The 13,295-nt window shown below is 35.6% G+C and overlaps 1 protein-coding gene across 1 annotated transcript; it reads right to left on the bottom strand.

Annotated features, from left to right (window-relative positions):
* Positions 1–881: 881 nt before the first annotated feature.
* On the bottom strand, positions 882–9,182 carry LOC140934795 (glycine receptor subunit alpha-1-like). Its single transcript, XM_073384361.1, has 9 exons — positions 9,097–9,182; positions 8,643–8,743; positions 7,798–7,865; positions 6,605–6,825; positions 6,337–6,419; positions 5,901–6,038; positions 3,191–3,405; positions 2,021–2,182; positions 882–1,633 (listed from the first exon to the last, which is right to left on the bottom strand). Exons 1-9 carry the CDS (start codon positions 9,180–9,182, stop codon positions 1,427–1,429), a joined length of 1,281 nt encoding a protein of 426 aa, XP_073240462.1. The 3' UTR covers positions 882–1,426.
* Positions 9,183–13,295: the final 4,113 nt, after the last annotated feature.

Below are 13,295 nucleotides of genomic sequence, written 5' to 3'. Positions count from 1 at the left end.
TGTTGCTGATGCATATGGCTTTAAGTTCACTGTAGAGAGGAAAGTATCACTCCCAACTTTGAAGGAAATTTGAACGAAATATTACGTGAGACATTTGCTTTCATTTTAGGTGTTTCCATAACAACTATTTCTCAAAAATGTTTTGCAATTAAAAAAAAAAGTGTTTTGCAATTAATGCTTTATTAAAACATTTTTACCTTTAGTTACTTTTTTTGCTGTTTTTGCTTTTCCCCTCCACTTTTACCACTTTTTTATTTGTGATGAAAAAGGATGACTGATCATGACATTTAAAAATATGGCGTGAAATAACATCATGACTATAAGTGAACTAAACTCCTAAAGTTTCAAATTCCAAACTTTCGAATTCAGTGGTAAAGGCAAGGGTCCAGTCGTAACAAAACCCAGACAGAGGATTTGCATGAATGATAAGACAAGTTTCAGATATAAGAGTTGCAAACACATATATTTAGTTGGATTACTGAAATAAATTGTTATCAGCAAAAATACATGTACATTATATGCTGCACGTGATATGTCTATTTGAGTCTGAATTAGCAGCGCTAATATTGCAAACTTGTTGTCATTTTTTAATATGATATTTGGGACGCAATTTGCGTTTGACGTCACAACGGTAATAGTGTCTTTGTTTATCAAAAAGAATCAACTATTTACACCTGCATCTCCTTTCAAACTCGCTTAACTTAAATAGTTGAATATTACTTTTATTTTTTTGTTATTGTATTAACCCTTTTTACGATGGAATGATTCCATTTCATCAAGAAGATATACTCTGCTGCTGGGAATCCCACGCACACAGAAACAAACTAATAGAATTTGAGACCCCGGCCTCTCCCCGAACTAATGTTTACTTAAATGGTTGCCTTCCTTAGGGTGATGGTTGGTACCTAAGAATTACACTGTCACGAGTGCAAATACTCAAATTAATCTCAGTTAACCATCTCGTGGAATTCGTGACAATAAAAGAGAGATAAAATTATACTAAGATTTAATACCAACCAATTTTCTCTTTCTTGGCAGTGCTAAGAATCATATAAACCATGCTATCAGAGCTTAATATGCATCTTACACAGGCTCAGTTTGTTTGATGATATTTTTTCATTTGCATTGGTTCTTTATTTGTAATCAGGTTGTAGTTGGCTTACTTACTGATTATCCACGTGCAAGGACTAAAATGCGATTCCATTTTGCATTAATATTAACCCTCGTCACAAATTAACTCCTTGAAACACGTCACTGATCACTACATCAAACTTGATTTACGATGCATGGCTAAAACAGCATTGTAATTAGTAGGGCAATGGGAATGGGTAAAATTTATCAAAGAGTTTAAGGATTTTTGTCGGACATTGCAAGTCATTTCTTTTGACAGCAACAAAGAACCCCCGGCTCTCCGAGATCTTAAGGCTTAATCCTCTATCTTGTTCTTGTAATGAATGACGTAGGCAATCAGAAAGATAGAATACATTGCAGGGAACAGTAGGCGAGAACATTTGTCCACCCAGTGGTCCTGAGTCTCGCTTGCCTTCTGCGGTGGTTTCTTACTGGGACTTTTGCTCAAGTCTACTTTCTTAGGTGACGCACTGATCTTCAAAATGATTTCATCTGACGATCCCTGTAGAAAAAAAAATGTTCAAACTTTCTAATAAGACGCGGAGTTATCTTGGCTGCAACCCGTCCAACTGAGTAACTGATATAAGTATTTAATGCGGTGTGTTCGACAAAGTTGGCCGCGTGTCTTCTTCGTCTAGTTTACTCAAGAAAGGTAAGTAGATCAGTTTTGCAAATATATATATCTGTAAAAAAAGTTCCAGGATAAAACACAACCGATGCCAGCGCCTCTACATCGACTTTGAACTGGCATCACCTACTGTATGTGGTATTATCATCTAAAAAACATTGCGTCATATCCCCTGAATTTAAAGATTAAGTTGAACAGATTTCACCCATTTGCATGAATCTTAAAATTTAGAAATTTCATTATTGATAGTATGATGCTTACCCTTGCTTTCGCGATGTCATCTTCCTCTTTCTTCTTGAGGAAGGTACAGCAATCCGCCATCTTATTGGGAGTGTTTAACACAATAATGTATTCAACCAGAGCAGCAAATATGAAGCCAAACGAAGTCAACATAAAGTAGTCTACAGCTTTGATATAACTGACCTGAATTGAAAAGTTTTCATCATATTCAAGTTAACGTTTGGTTTATCAGAAAGGCAGCGTTTTCATGGACGAAGCACTATTATTATAATTATAATAGTGCGATTTCCAACTATACTGCGCATAGTAGGACTCCATGTTCCTAGAAATATCTAGTCGCCCGCTATATTTCTATCAACAAGGGAGAAGATGAAATCTCCGGTGTTGTTGGGTACATGACCCGCTTTAAGGTATTTAAAAATATATATTTCATAGGCGTAAAATTGCCGAATTGCGTAATTAGTAACATAACCATGTTCTAATTGAGAGGTGCACTGGACTGGTACGACTAACGACCATAAGGGCCTTAGGGATCATTTGGAGAGAGGGAAAGACGCCCTCAAGCTTATTCTTATTGAAGAAGAAATGCCTGGTGCATCAGGGTGTCAATGAATTCTGGTATAGTGGAAGTTAGTTGCATTTTTCCATTTGGAACACAGCACTTGAAACACGCCATTTTTGTTTACCTTCATACTCGTCCCTCCAAATGGCCCCAGTATATAACCAGTTTTCTACTTCTTTAGAAGATGGTGAATTGAGATAACGATCATTTTGGAGCTCTTCTCTGATAATTTAATAAAAATATCAAGTTTTCATCATGCTCCAATATTTTGGACTACTTATGTCTGTAAACCCGAATGTTCCAAGTGAATTGAGCCAAACAGTGCGAGTGGGGCCACTGACAAATAAAAAATTATTATAAATAATAGTATATTAAAATAATTAATGAATCTCTCCCCTAAAGGGGTTTTTCAGAGATAATGAATTCAAATAAATAATTCAAATGGAACATAAATGGTTTAAGAATCCCATCTGGTAGGAGGCGAACCAGTTGACTATTTTAGACGCATGGTAGAGGACTTGAGCTCGTATATACCGAGAACAAATCCTGTTAGCGGTCAGGACGGGAATGCAAGTTCAACGCTCGGCCCCGCTGCCTCTTAAAATGAAGCGTTAAGGTGGGAAGTTTACCTTGGGAATATTGTTGTTGAGAGAGCTGGAGAGTAAAATGGTTGTCAGGATAGTTGTTATACTAAGCGATATCCTGGCAGGAACAGCCGTTGGGGTGATGAAAAATGTGCACCAAGATAACACCACTAGGATCACCTCTGGTACGTACACCGCTGAAATGTAGTAGTCAAGACGTCGTCGAAATGAGAACACTGCTTTCAGCTTCGCAAAGGATCCTAGTGGGCCGCCATGAGAAGAGATAGAAAAAGAGATGATCAAAGTTGAATTAAAATGATTGCAGCTCCTATCATCGATAACATTGGAAATGAATACCAGTTTAACTTGAACCTCAATAGGACTTAAAAAACTAAAATTAATAAATATGTAATTATTATATATAACTATAAATATATAAACATTTAATAGTTACTCCTGAGTACAGGTTAAGGTATCATCCACCCTCAAGCACCCTCCCCGCGTTGATCGGCGCTAGCGCCTTTGCTTTTAATAAATATCCCCATAAACCGTACATTTTCTGAAAGCTTAATAGTTTCAGATTATTGCTTATTCCTTTTAAAAAATCAAAACATTAACGCGATTCAGAAATGAGAAGCTTTTTGTAAAAGTAGGTGTCACTGTAAATTTAAGTCCAGGCCAGCGAAAAATAAACGGAAGAAGCCAATTACGATCTCATTCGCTTCTTAACACGTTTGACTGAAAAACCGTGTCTCAGATTTTTGTCAAGTGGGTTTGTTCTTTTGTTATAAGCAGTTGAAGATAAGAATAGCAAATCATTACCACTACCTATGAAAAAATACTCTTACTCGAAAACGAAAAAAGAAATCAAAATTCGCAGACATAGTTTTTTAGAAAAACTATCTGACAGTAAGTTGGCCAAATTTCAGCCAAATTGGTTCACGGGTTGCCGACTTGGAGTTTGAAACGTACCCTTAACTTGACCTGATTTTCATTTCGAGAAAACAGGGGAAAAAGATTTTTGGCGGCCTATTACCCGTGACGAGATTATAACAGATTATAACACCAAAGCTGTCAATGTTGAAGCATACCAGAGAAGGGACAACAATAGTGACACAGCAGGAAAAGGTTACAAACGAAACCCGAAAAGAGATGAACTATTTTTTTCAAAGGCTCTGCTTTGTTCGATCCTTCTGTTTTCGAGAAAACATCTTTAGTTATTTGCGACGGGCAGTTTTCATTTTGAGCCAGCCAACTTTTACTCGATACATATTCCAAAAGTTGGACACTTCCCTGGAAAAATCGACAACAAACCGCTTCCTGGAGTTGGAGTTTTTCTTGAAGCTGCTCTCCCGTTACAATAGACTTTGAAAAAAGTCCTTCGTCCGATTTTTATATGGCGCGGGACCTGTTGCGAATTTTTCGCTCGCCTGGCCGCTTCGCTTCGCGGCCTAAAAAGCTCGCTCCGCTCCCTAAGAAACTCGTGAAACTCGATTTCGCGGTAGTTTCATCGGGCTTTTCAGAAGCTTTGTCATCCTTAAGCCATTTTTCTTGATTGTAGTAGGAGCCCTTGTCGCTCTCTGCTAGTTTCGAAGCCCACACTTTGCAAAACGATTTTGTCGTCTTCTTTCGTCTTGGAGTCAAGGACGAAAACGGACAAGCTCGGCTCTTTTTTCTTCTTTGGAGGCACTCACTTCCAAAATCCAGGGAAAAACAGTGAGCACTATACTTGTAGACCACGATTTCTGTCAAATTGCGTGATTAGCTTGGTTCAACAGCGGCGTGCGTATCAAGTATGACAGGACTTGTCAACGATCAATTAAAATAATTAGCATAGAAAAAACTTTTGCGCTCCATAAGTTTGCACAGAAAAAACATTTTTTCCTAGAATTTTTTTGTTTAAAAGAAAGCTCTTGATGAGCTCTACTTAACTATCTAAAAATCGAAAATTTCGAAAAATGAGGATTTTTTTACCCTGGATGATACCTTAAGTTTGATTTCAGGTTAACTTTGATTTAACCTAGGTTAATTCTCAATTTTCTTTTTTCTCGCCTTGCCCCAGCAGGTAACGCGGCCTGGACACTGTATCTATTACCAGACCCAGGATTACCGATGGGCATTAGGTGTAGTCTTTGCCCTCTCTAGTGGTTCGTAGCTGTAAGTTACGTCCAAAATAGCCAAACTACAGAAGTGTAAAGTGAACACCGATGAAAATCGGAGAATTGAGACGAGGCCTTCTACTTTTCTTCCTTATATCTGAAAAGATAGCCTAACTTTTTATCGATGTGAATGAAAGGTAACACATCCCACTTGGATCTCGAGTATTGGTCGGACCGAGGATTCTTCTGATTCGTAAGCTGATTAACCTTAAACTGAGTTTGACTGATAATACTAGTAAGTTTTTTAGTGTCTTACTAATGCTGGTAGGTAAGTTTTTTTTCCCTTCTTCTTTCCCGATAGATACTAGGATTGGAGGTTAGGTCCGCGTCAGCGATGGATGCCTTGTGTTGAAGGCTGACGAAGCTGCCTCTTCCTCAAACATTCATCTTTCCATGCGCGCATTTTGTTCACTTGCCCATGATATGATGCCCTGCGGTCTTTATTTTACCGAAAGCGAGACTAAAAGCTAAAAGGGCTGACGCTTAGAACTTCGACTTTGATAGGTCAGTTAAGGTGTATATCTTTTAAGTCAATTTAAATTTGTGCAAAACCATTTTTGCGTTATTATTTACATGTATGTTACTGGCGTTATTACCTTTACTGTTAGTTGATGCATCATTTATAGTTTGAACCCGAAGAAGATCAAACTGTGCCATCTTTGAAGAAACTATTTCTACGCCATTACTTTTGCCGATTTTCCATTTGTAGTCTACATCAGCCACTGTGTGAGCATCTGTTAAAATTACAGACAAAAATAAGGCGTTCAGCAAACCTGTATTAAGTCAAGGACACGAAAAAATCCTTGGCGATAGCATTTCTTTGCAAAAGCCATTTAAAATTTGTCCTACTGGCGCCATAAATTACAAGAATGGGAACGGATTAAAACCACTACGGAAGTTGAAAACTCAGTGTACAAATATCAACTGCCTTGACAAAAGCAAATATCGTTTCCTACCATTCCGTAAGATAACATCACTAAGCACTTGACTTGAAATACGAAACAAATACCCCAAAAAAATTGTCGTACTTACAGCTCTCAATTCTGAGTGAACAATGTTGAGTGTCCATTGGGTAGAGACGTAAATCCATGTCGCAATGAGCTACAATTGTTATCCTGATAACGTAATTGAAGTAAAAAAGAAACATTTTTTAGTAGATATGCCATAGACATTTTAGGTAAGGGACGAATTAACGGCTAAAACGGTAATTTCGAAGTCTCCTTAATTAAAGATTAGGAAATTGTCAGAAGCATTTTTTTTCCGGTAAAAAATAAAAGAAAAAGAAAATATATCTTGTTACCTCGTGCTGAAGTAAATCTCGCCATCAGATGATATTTTAAGGCGCATATTTTCTCTTGTTACGTAATGATATTTTGCATGTTTCATGTTCCAGAAGTAGGTGTCTGGTGTCCATAGCTCAAGCTTGTTCGGGTCATAAGCGATATTAAAAGGAATTGATGAGTTGTGCCGCATCCGAGGATCCTTCCACCACTGGCGGAAGAAAATATCCATGCTGTATTCCTGGTTAAGATCACAATGATGTTATATGATGTTTTATGATTATAGATTTCTTTACTTTCACCATTTTTACATAGATCATAATGGCTAGCAAAATTTTTGGGGGTAAACAAGGTGCGCGGTGGTCTATGTGAAAATGGTGAAAGTAAAGTAATTAAAATCATAATCATAATCATTCATTCATTCTTCTCATTCCGTCATTTTTATAAAGCGTTTTTTCAATAGCAACATGCAAAAGACTGGTTCCTGAAAAAAAAAATTGTAACAATTTTCAGTCCTAACAACAGCAATAACAACAATAATTTATTTACCCAAGTAGCACTAAGGAGCTTACAGAAACTCGTTTAAACGTGTACGTGCCTAAAAACTACTAACTATTCAAAAACAATAAGGCAAGACTATAACAGTAGTACTACGACAATTAACCTTCCCTTGAAAAGTATTAAACCATGAAAATTATGTACATTACAGATCAATAAATTCCTTTTGCTGTAAGCTGAAAGCATTCCTCCTATCATAAATAGTAATTTATATATAAAAAAGAAAAAAATGCACACACACACATATATATATATATATATGTGTGTGTGTGTGCATTTTTTTCTTTTTTTTACTTTTGCTGTTTTGTTTTAATTTTTTTCTTTTTGTCATTTCGCTTTTTTTAGCCTAGTAGTACAACTATCTAATATATTTATTTTAAGATTTACTGTAGCTCTGCCATTGACTTTCCCACGTGTAAGTATGATAATATTTCGTTCTTATTATTTAACTGAGGGAGCCCATTCCTTATAATCCCTGTGGCTTCTCTTAGGCTTCCTCGCCATGAGAGTTTAAATAATTCTTTTTTTGCTTTGTACAACTTATGGCAAACAAAACAATAAACAATAAACAATAAATTATAATAATTATGATAATAAGACTATGATAATCGTTAACCACACAACTAAGAATATAATGATAAGTTAAACGACTTACCATGTTTGCTTCTATTATCTCGCCAAACGAAATAACTTTAAACTCAACTTGCACCATGACAGGCTCTCCTAAAGATAATATAAGATTAACAAAATATTTACCTATATATTAATACCTTATATTAAAAAATATATTTATATTGCATGTTGAAAGACCTAGAAGTACAGTGTGGGACGGTCCAAATATGTTTTGTCGTAAGCATTAATCTCCTAAGAGGAAAGAACATCCAGTTGTTATAGTTACAAGATATGTGTCGTCGTCAAGTCGTCGAGTTCCGACAGCGTGACACATAATACTGAAAAAGGACAGGCATTTTGAATGACGGATAGCTACATTTTAGAGTATAGTTTATATACCATTATCGAAGTGTTTGCTACAGGCTATTGATTAAAAACGATATTAAGATCTTTCGAAAATACTTTAACCTAGCAACGGGGTTGTAGCCAAGCCTCCCTTGTACAATGGCCGGTATGATCTTTTAAACGAATGCGTTTGATATATCCAAGCTCTTTCTTATAGTATATGTGACTCTTAGTAACTATGAAAACTTTGCTAACCTTTGGCCTTGGGGAGGGGGGTTAACTCCTGTTAAAAAAAACAACAACAATAACAGCAACGAAATAAAAAACAAACAAACAAAACAAAACAACAACAAATGTGAGTCGTAAAATCTTCCAAAAGAACCCTTAGGTGTCAGATTAATGTGTGCCTGGAAATTTCTTGTCCTTAATCAACCGATCTACCAACCAATCTCGTAGAGATATGATGGCCCCTCCAGTCGTTTTAAAATGGAATTAACTCCCCCTTCCTCCACCCTCATCTGGCAGCTTAAAGTTTGCTTTTACCTCCTGCGTTGGGCCTCAACTTTTTATCATAATTTTCTAAATTATTGTTGATCGCCAAGGACAAATTGTATGCCTCCTCCATAGATTTCTTATATTTATTGCTGCGAAAAGAAACCACAATATCAAAAAAATTAGTAATAAATCATTATAAATACCACGAAAATCACACGACCTTTGCCAGTTTAAATTGCTTCGTTGTTTTTTCAGGTCGTTCATATCTATTCAGTGATTTAAACGTTTTTGAGCACAGCATTTCGTTTTTGATATTCATACTCACAGTTATGGAATGAAACACCCACAAATTCATTTACCATACTGACGATTTATTTTTTTTGTTTTACGAAAAGAAGATGATTTTAATTCAAAGGAAGAAGGATAAATGAAGAATTTTAACTTAGATTGTTTAATGTTTTATAGGAATGAGGTATAAGAAAGTAGTTTGCAAAGAACTTACTTTTCAGGGTCTCCTTTGCTTTCTAGTGTACAGCTTGCAATGAAAATGATCACGACAAATACGGTTGTACACGTTCTGACATCCATGTTAACAAATTCTGAAAAAATACAGTCAGGTAAAGCAATACGTGAAATACTTACTCTTTGCAGTTAGTCAGTATACTCAGTCTACGATGAATAGTGTTATTATTGTTATTATTTATTTATTTGGCAAGACTTCTAGTTTTTCAAACTTAAAATAATTGTGCCTCTTGCTGATAATTTGATGAACGAAAAATAATAGTATTCTTAACAAATTGACTAATTTTCAATTGATTGCTTAATGTTGGAGGGTCACGATTATCACACTGGGCTGGTATCGACTTCTCGTATTTTCAGAGCATAGCAATCCGTGCTTTTACTTATTGAAATCTAGCTAGAACTCTGGTAAAAAACCTGTTCACGAGTTAGTAATAATTGCTGTAGCCGCAGTCTTGTCTGCCAGACATACATGTTCTTTCTGATAATGATGTAAAAAGAATGTTTTCCCAGCCATGAAAAATTCAAAAGCTCAACTGTGTGCTTAACAAGAAGTAATTGAAGTTGTAAATTTAGGCTTAGTCAAAAGTCGATAATTGATCACGCAAGTATGTTTGACAAAGTTACTTTCAATTGGCAGAATATTAAGAACCCATCCAAAGAGATCTTTACTAAGAAATTATTTTTGAAATTGCTTTGTTGGTGAAAAGCTCGGTTATCTCTCACTTATACTTTACCGCAATTAAATTCTCCCTCAGGTCAAATCTTGCAGTTTTGATCATTATAAATTATCGTGGTAAATTAATGTTACCACAAGATTAGAATACTAAAGACCTTCCAACACCTTCTCTTTGTTGGATAAGTGAAGGCTAGCCCCTGTGTTGTAATAACCTGGACGTACACTTAACATAAAAGTTTCCTAAACTTCCTTTAACTTCCTCTAACGTCAGACTACTAAGTAAATTAATCTGAATTTAAATGTTTAGTATATCGCCATAAAAGGGATGAATAAAGGTTGATTTGTTTCGTCAGTTCGCTGATAGTCTTAGATAGGACTCAACATTATGCAGTATGTTTAACATGAATACTGTTAGTAACTGATTATAGCTCGAACGTTAACGTTGACTGGGGATTCTAGGGAAAAAAAATTACTTAATGTTGAAACAGCTGTTGGAACTTGGAAAGCTACTCTCATCCCGACGTTATTCAATTGAAGGAACTTAATTTTGATTTTATAACCATCCAGAAACGTTCTATTTCGTTCTAAAGTTTTGTTTTTTATATAATTGCATTATGTCGGCAATTCTCACTATTTAAGGAGTGTCTTACATCACTGTAATATACCAAAAAAAAATGTATATATATATATATATATAGATGTCCAGTAAAGACGTAAACGCTTTTAAATTTAATTGAGAGTTATTTTCCTAAGTTCTTTCTCTGCTTATATTTAGAAGCTAGTGGGTATCTTACCTACCATTCGGGGTAGCGCGACTTTAAGGTGAATTATTCACACCAACTCCACACCGAGAAGAACCTTGCGTTCATATAAACGTTGAAATGCAACGGAATGCTTTTGTTGTAGCCCAATGAATTCCCTGGTGCACAGTGAACTGATAACAATTAAACTGTGCGATTGAAATCCAAAACAAACTGAAGGGCACCAATTGCCTACAATGGATTTAAGATAACAGAACACTTTGGGCGCCTAAACACCAGTTGTTAATAATGTATGATCGAATAAAGACCTCAATAAAATAAAAATAAAAGATTTCTGTCTCAATTTACAAAGCAATTTTTCCTAAAGTTTATTTTTTTGAAATTATTCTATTCTCTTCTAAATGATCTTCCTATCAAAACATTTCAAATCGAAAAGTGTATCCTGGTTCAGTGAGTGAAGAATGTCATAACAAGATACGTTTCAACGCCTAAACCTCGCGGAAGAATGCGAAAGCGATTGCGTTTTAATTAGGCTGAGGATCAAACTTGAACCCGCTATAGGTGCAATCTTGATTTAAAATACTGAAAATAAAAAAAATATTTATAGTAGATAATAGATCACGTAAAGATTCTGTGAGGTAAAATTGATATTTCTCGATATTTTTTTTTTTTTCAACTTTACAATGAGATAATATTCTTTAGTAGAGTCCAACTATTGAAATGAGTTGATATTCTATGAAATTTACAAATTTTCACCTAGTCAGTTTCTTTCTTTGTTTGTTCGTATTTTCTTAAAGGAATGAAAGTTCGGGTAAAGAGCTTTCGTTGCCCCTGGGTGACTATAAAGTAAGTATTTATATTTATCAAGTCCTACTCTGTAAACCAATAGTTTAAGTTCGGCCTGTCGAGTTGGATCGACGGATTTCCCGAAAAACTGCTTATATTGATGGTTACTATGGAATTTTTGAAACTTTTGAAGTATTGGCTGTGTTATAAAATAGATGATAACGTTTTGCTGATAAATTTTGTTTTGCCCCTCGCGGCGAGTGCCCCTGTTGTTTTGAATTGTCCATTTCTTAATTTGCTTAAACGCAGGGTTGAAAAATACAATGATGTATTAAAATTAAAGCTCCTCCTATTTTCAGCTTGCCTTGACCACTTTGGCATAGTGTTGAAACAGGTTAAGTAACACCGAAATGTTTCTAACAAGGGGCTCGCGCAGAAGTTTTTCAAGTGCGGGGCCGCTGGAATTAAGTGCATGGGGAAGCAGGGGTTGGGGAAGAAAGTAGTTGGTGGTTGTCTCTAATGAGTTCGTTCAAATGGATCTAACAGATTCAGCTGGCTATCAAAGAGCGAACTGATATTATCGCCAATTAAAAAGCTTAAGGTAATGCTGAATGAAAACCAGCTTTCTGCAGTAATACTGAAAAATTGGAAAACTTTGGAATTTATTTTTTTGGGGGGAGGAGAGGGGACATTTTGATCACCTGCAATAGAAATAATTAGGTGAGAAATCCTCCCATTTATCAGTTTATATGTTTATATGTTTATTATTTATCAGTTTTTATGTATCAGTTTATCACAAACATGTGCATAGGTCCAGTACTCTTGAGTTTAGAAATTCTCTCCTTACCGGATGTAGATTGACAAAAGTTATCTCTCACAAAAAAGGGACCTATATGAGATACATAGAGAATATTATTTCGCCGCGAGGATCGGAGTTACGAAATATCTCTTCGAGTGCTGAAAAGTATTTTAAACACGAGAAGAGAAATTTCGTGTCACCAAGCGGCCATGTAATGTTCTAGAAATATCAAACCATTTCACACTAAAAGGTTTTGCAGTGAATGGCACGATATATTATGTAGCCATAGCAATATGATCTTTCTACACTGTGTGAAGATAGCCAACAAATTCAGCTTTTGTGTTTATCCTTAACTTAACAAATATTGCTCACATGCCTGAATAGAATAGAATAGAATAGAATAGAATAGAATAGAATAGAATAGAATAGAATAGAATAGAATAGAATAGAATAGAAAACTTTATTAATGTGTCGGAGCCGTATAGCTTGGGAACAGCCTCATACTAATTGGGGGACACTGACAATTTATAATTAAGAATTACCTAGATACAATGTAAAAGTAAAAAATATTTAAACTACGCATAATATATTATACTCTAATGATAATATAAAATAGCTGAGAAAGAACCTGGGTGAATTCACCCAGACTCAGGCATGAAAGCAATATTCGTTTATCGTAGGGGGCGATGAAATTATGTCTTTTCAACCTTTCTCATCGGAAAAGGATAAGAGAGATTAGATTCCCTTCTTTTTAAACATGGCTATTGGACTCCCATTATACAAATTTTTAAAAGAAGATGGGAATTCTATGAATTTCTCCCGCCGTTCCGTGTGCAGATTTTCTCCTATTTATCTATCACAAGGTATTGTTTTTGATGTGCCCCTTCCCTCAAAATTTAATGCCCCCCTCCCCCCCCCCCCCCCTTAGGGTGAAAGTGAGATCCTCTTGCTTCTCATCCTACTGATTGTTTTGCTCAAACGTAAAATGCATTGGAAAGAAGAAGAACTTGAATAAGAATAAGAAGATGAAGAAGGAAATATCTATCCACGATAATTGCATTCGTGTTTAATGACAGACGGGACACTCGATCACAGAAACTATTCTTGACAAACTTAAGAGTCGGATATATCTTCTATATAATTATAACTAGAATTGT

The sequence above is a fragment of the Porites lutea genome, chromosome 4, assembly GCF_958299795.1.
Source record: "Porites lutea chromosome 4, jaPorLute2.1, whole genome shotgun sequence".
NCBI lineage: Eukaryota > Metazoa > Cnidaria > Anthozoa > Scleractinia > Poritidae > Porites > Porites lutea.
Note: the sequence above shows the minus strand (reverse complement) of the source record. Positions and strands in the feature narration are given on the sequence as shown.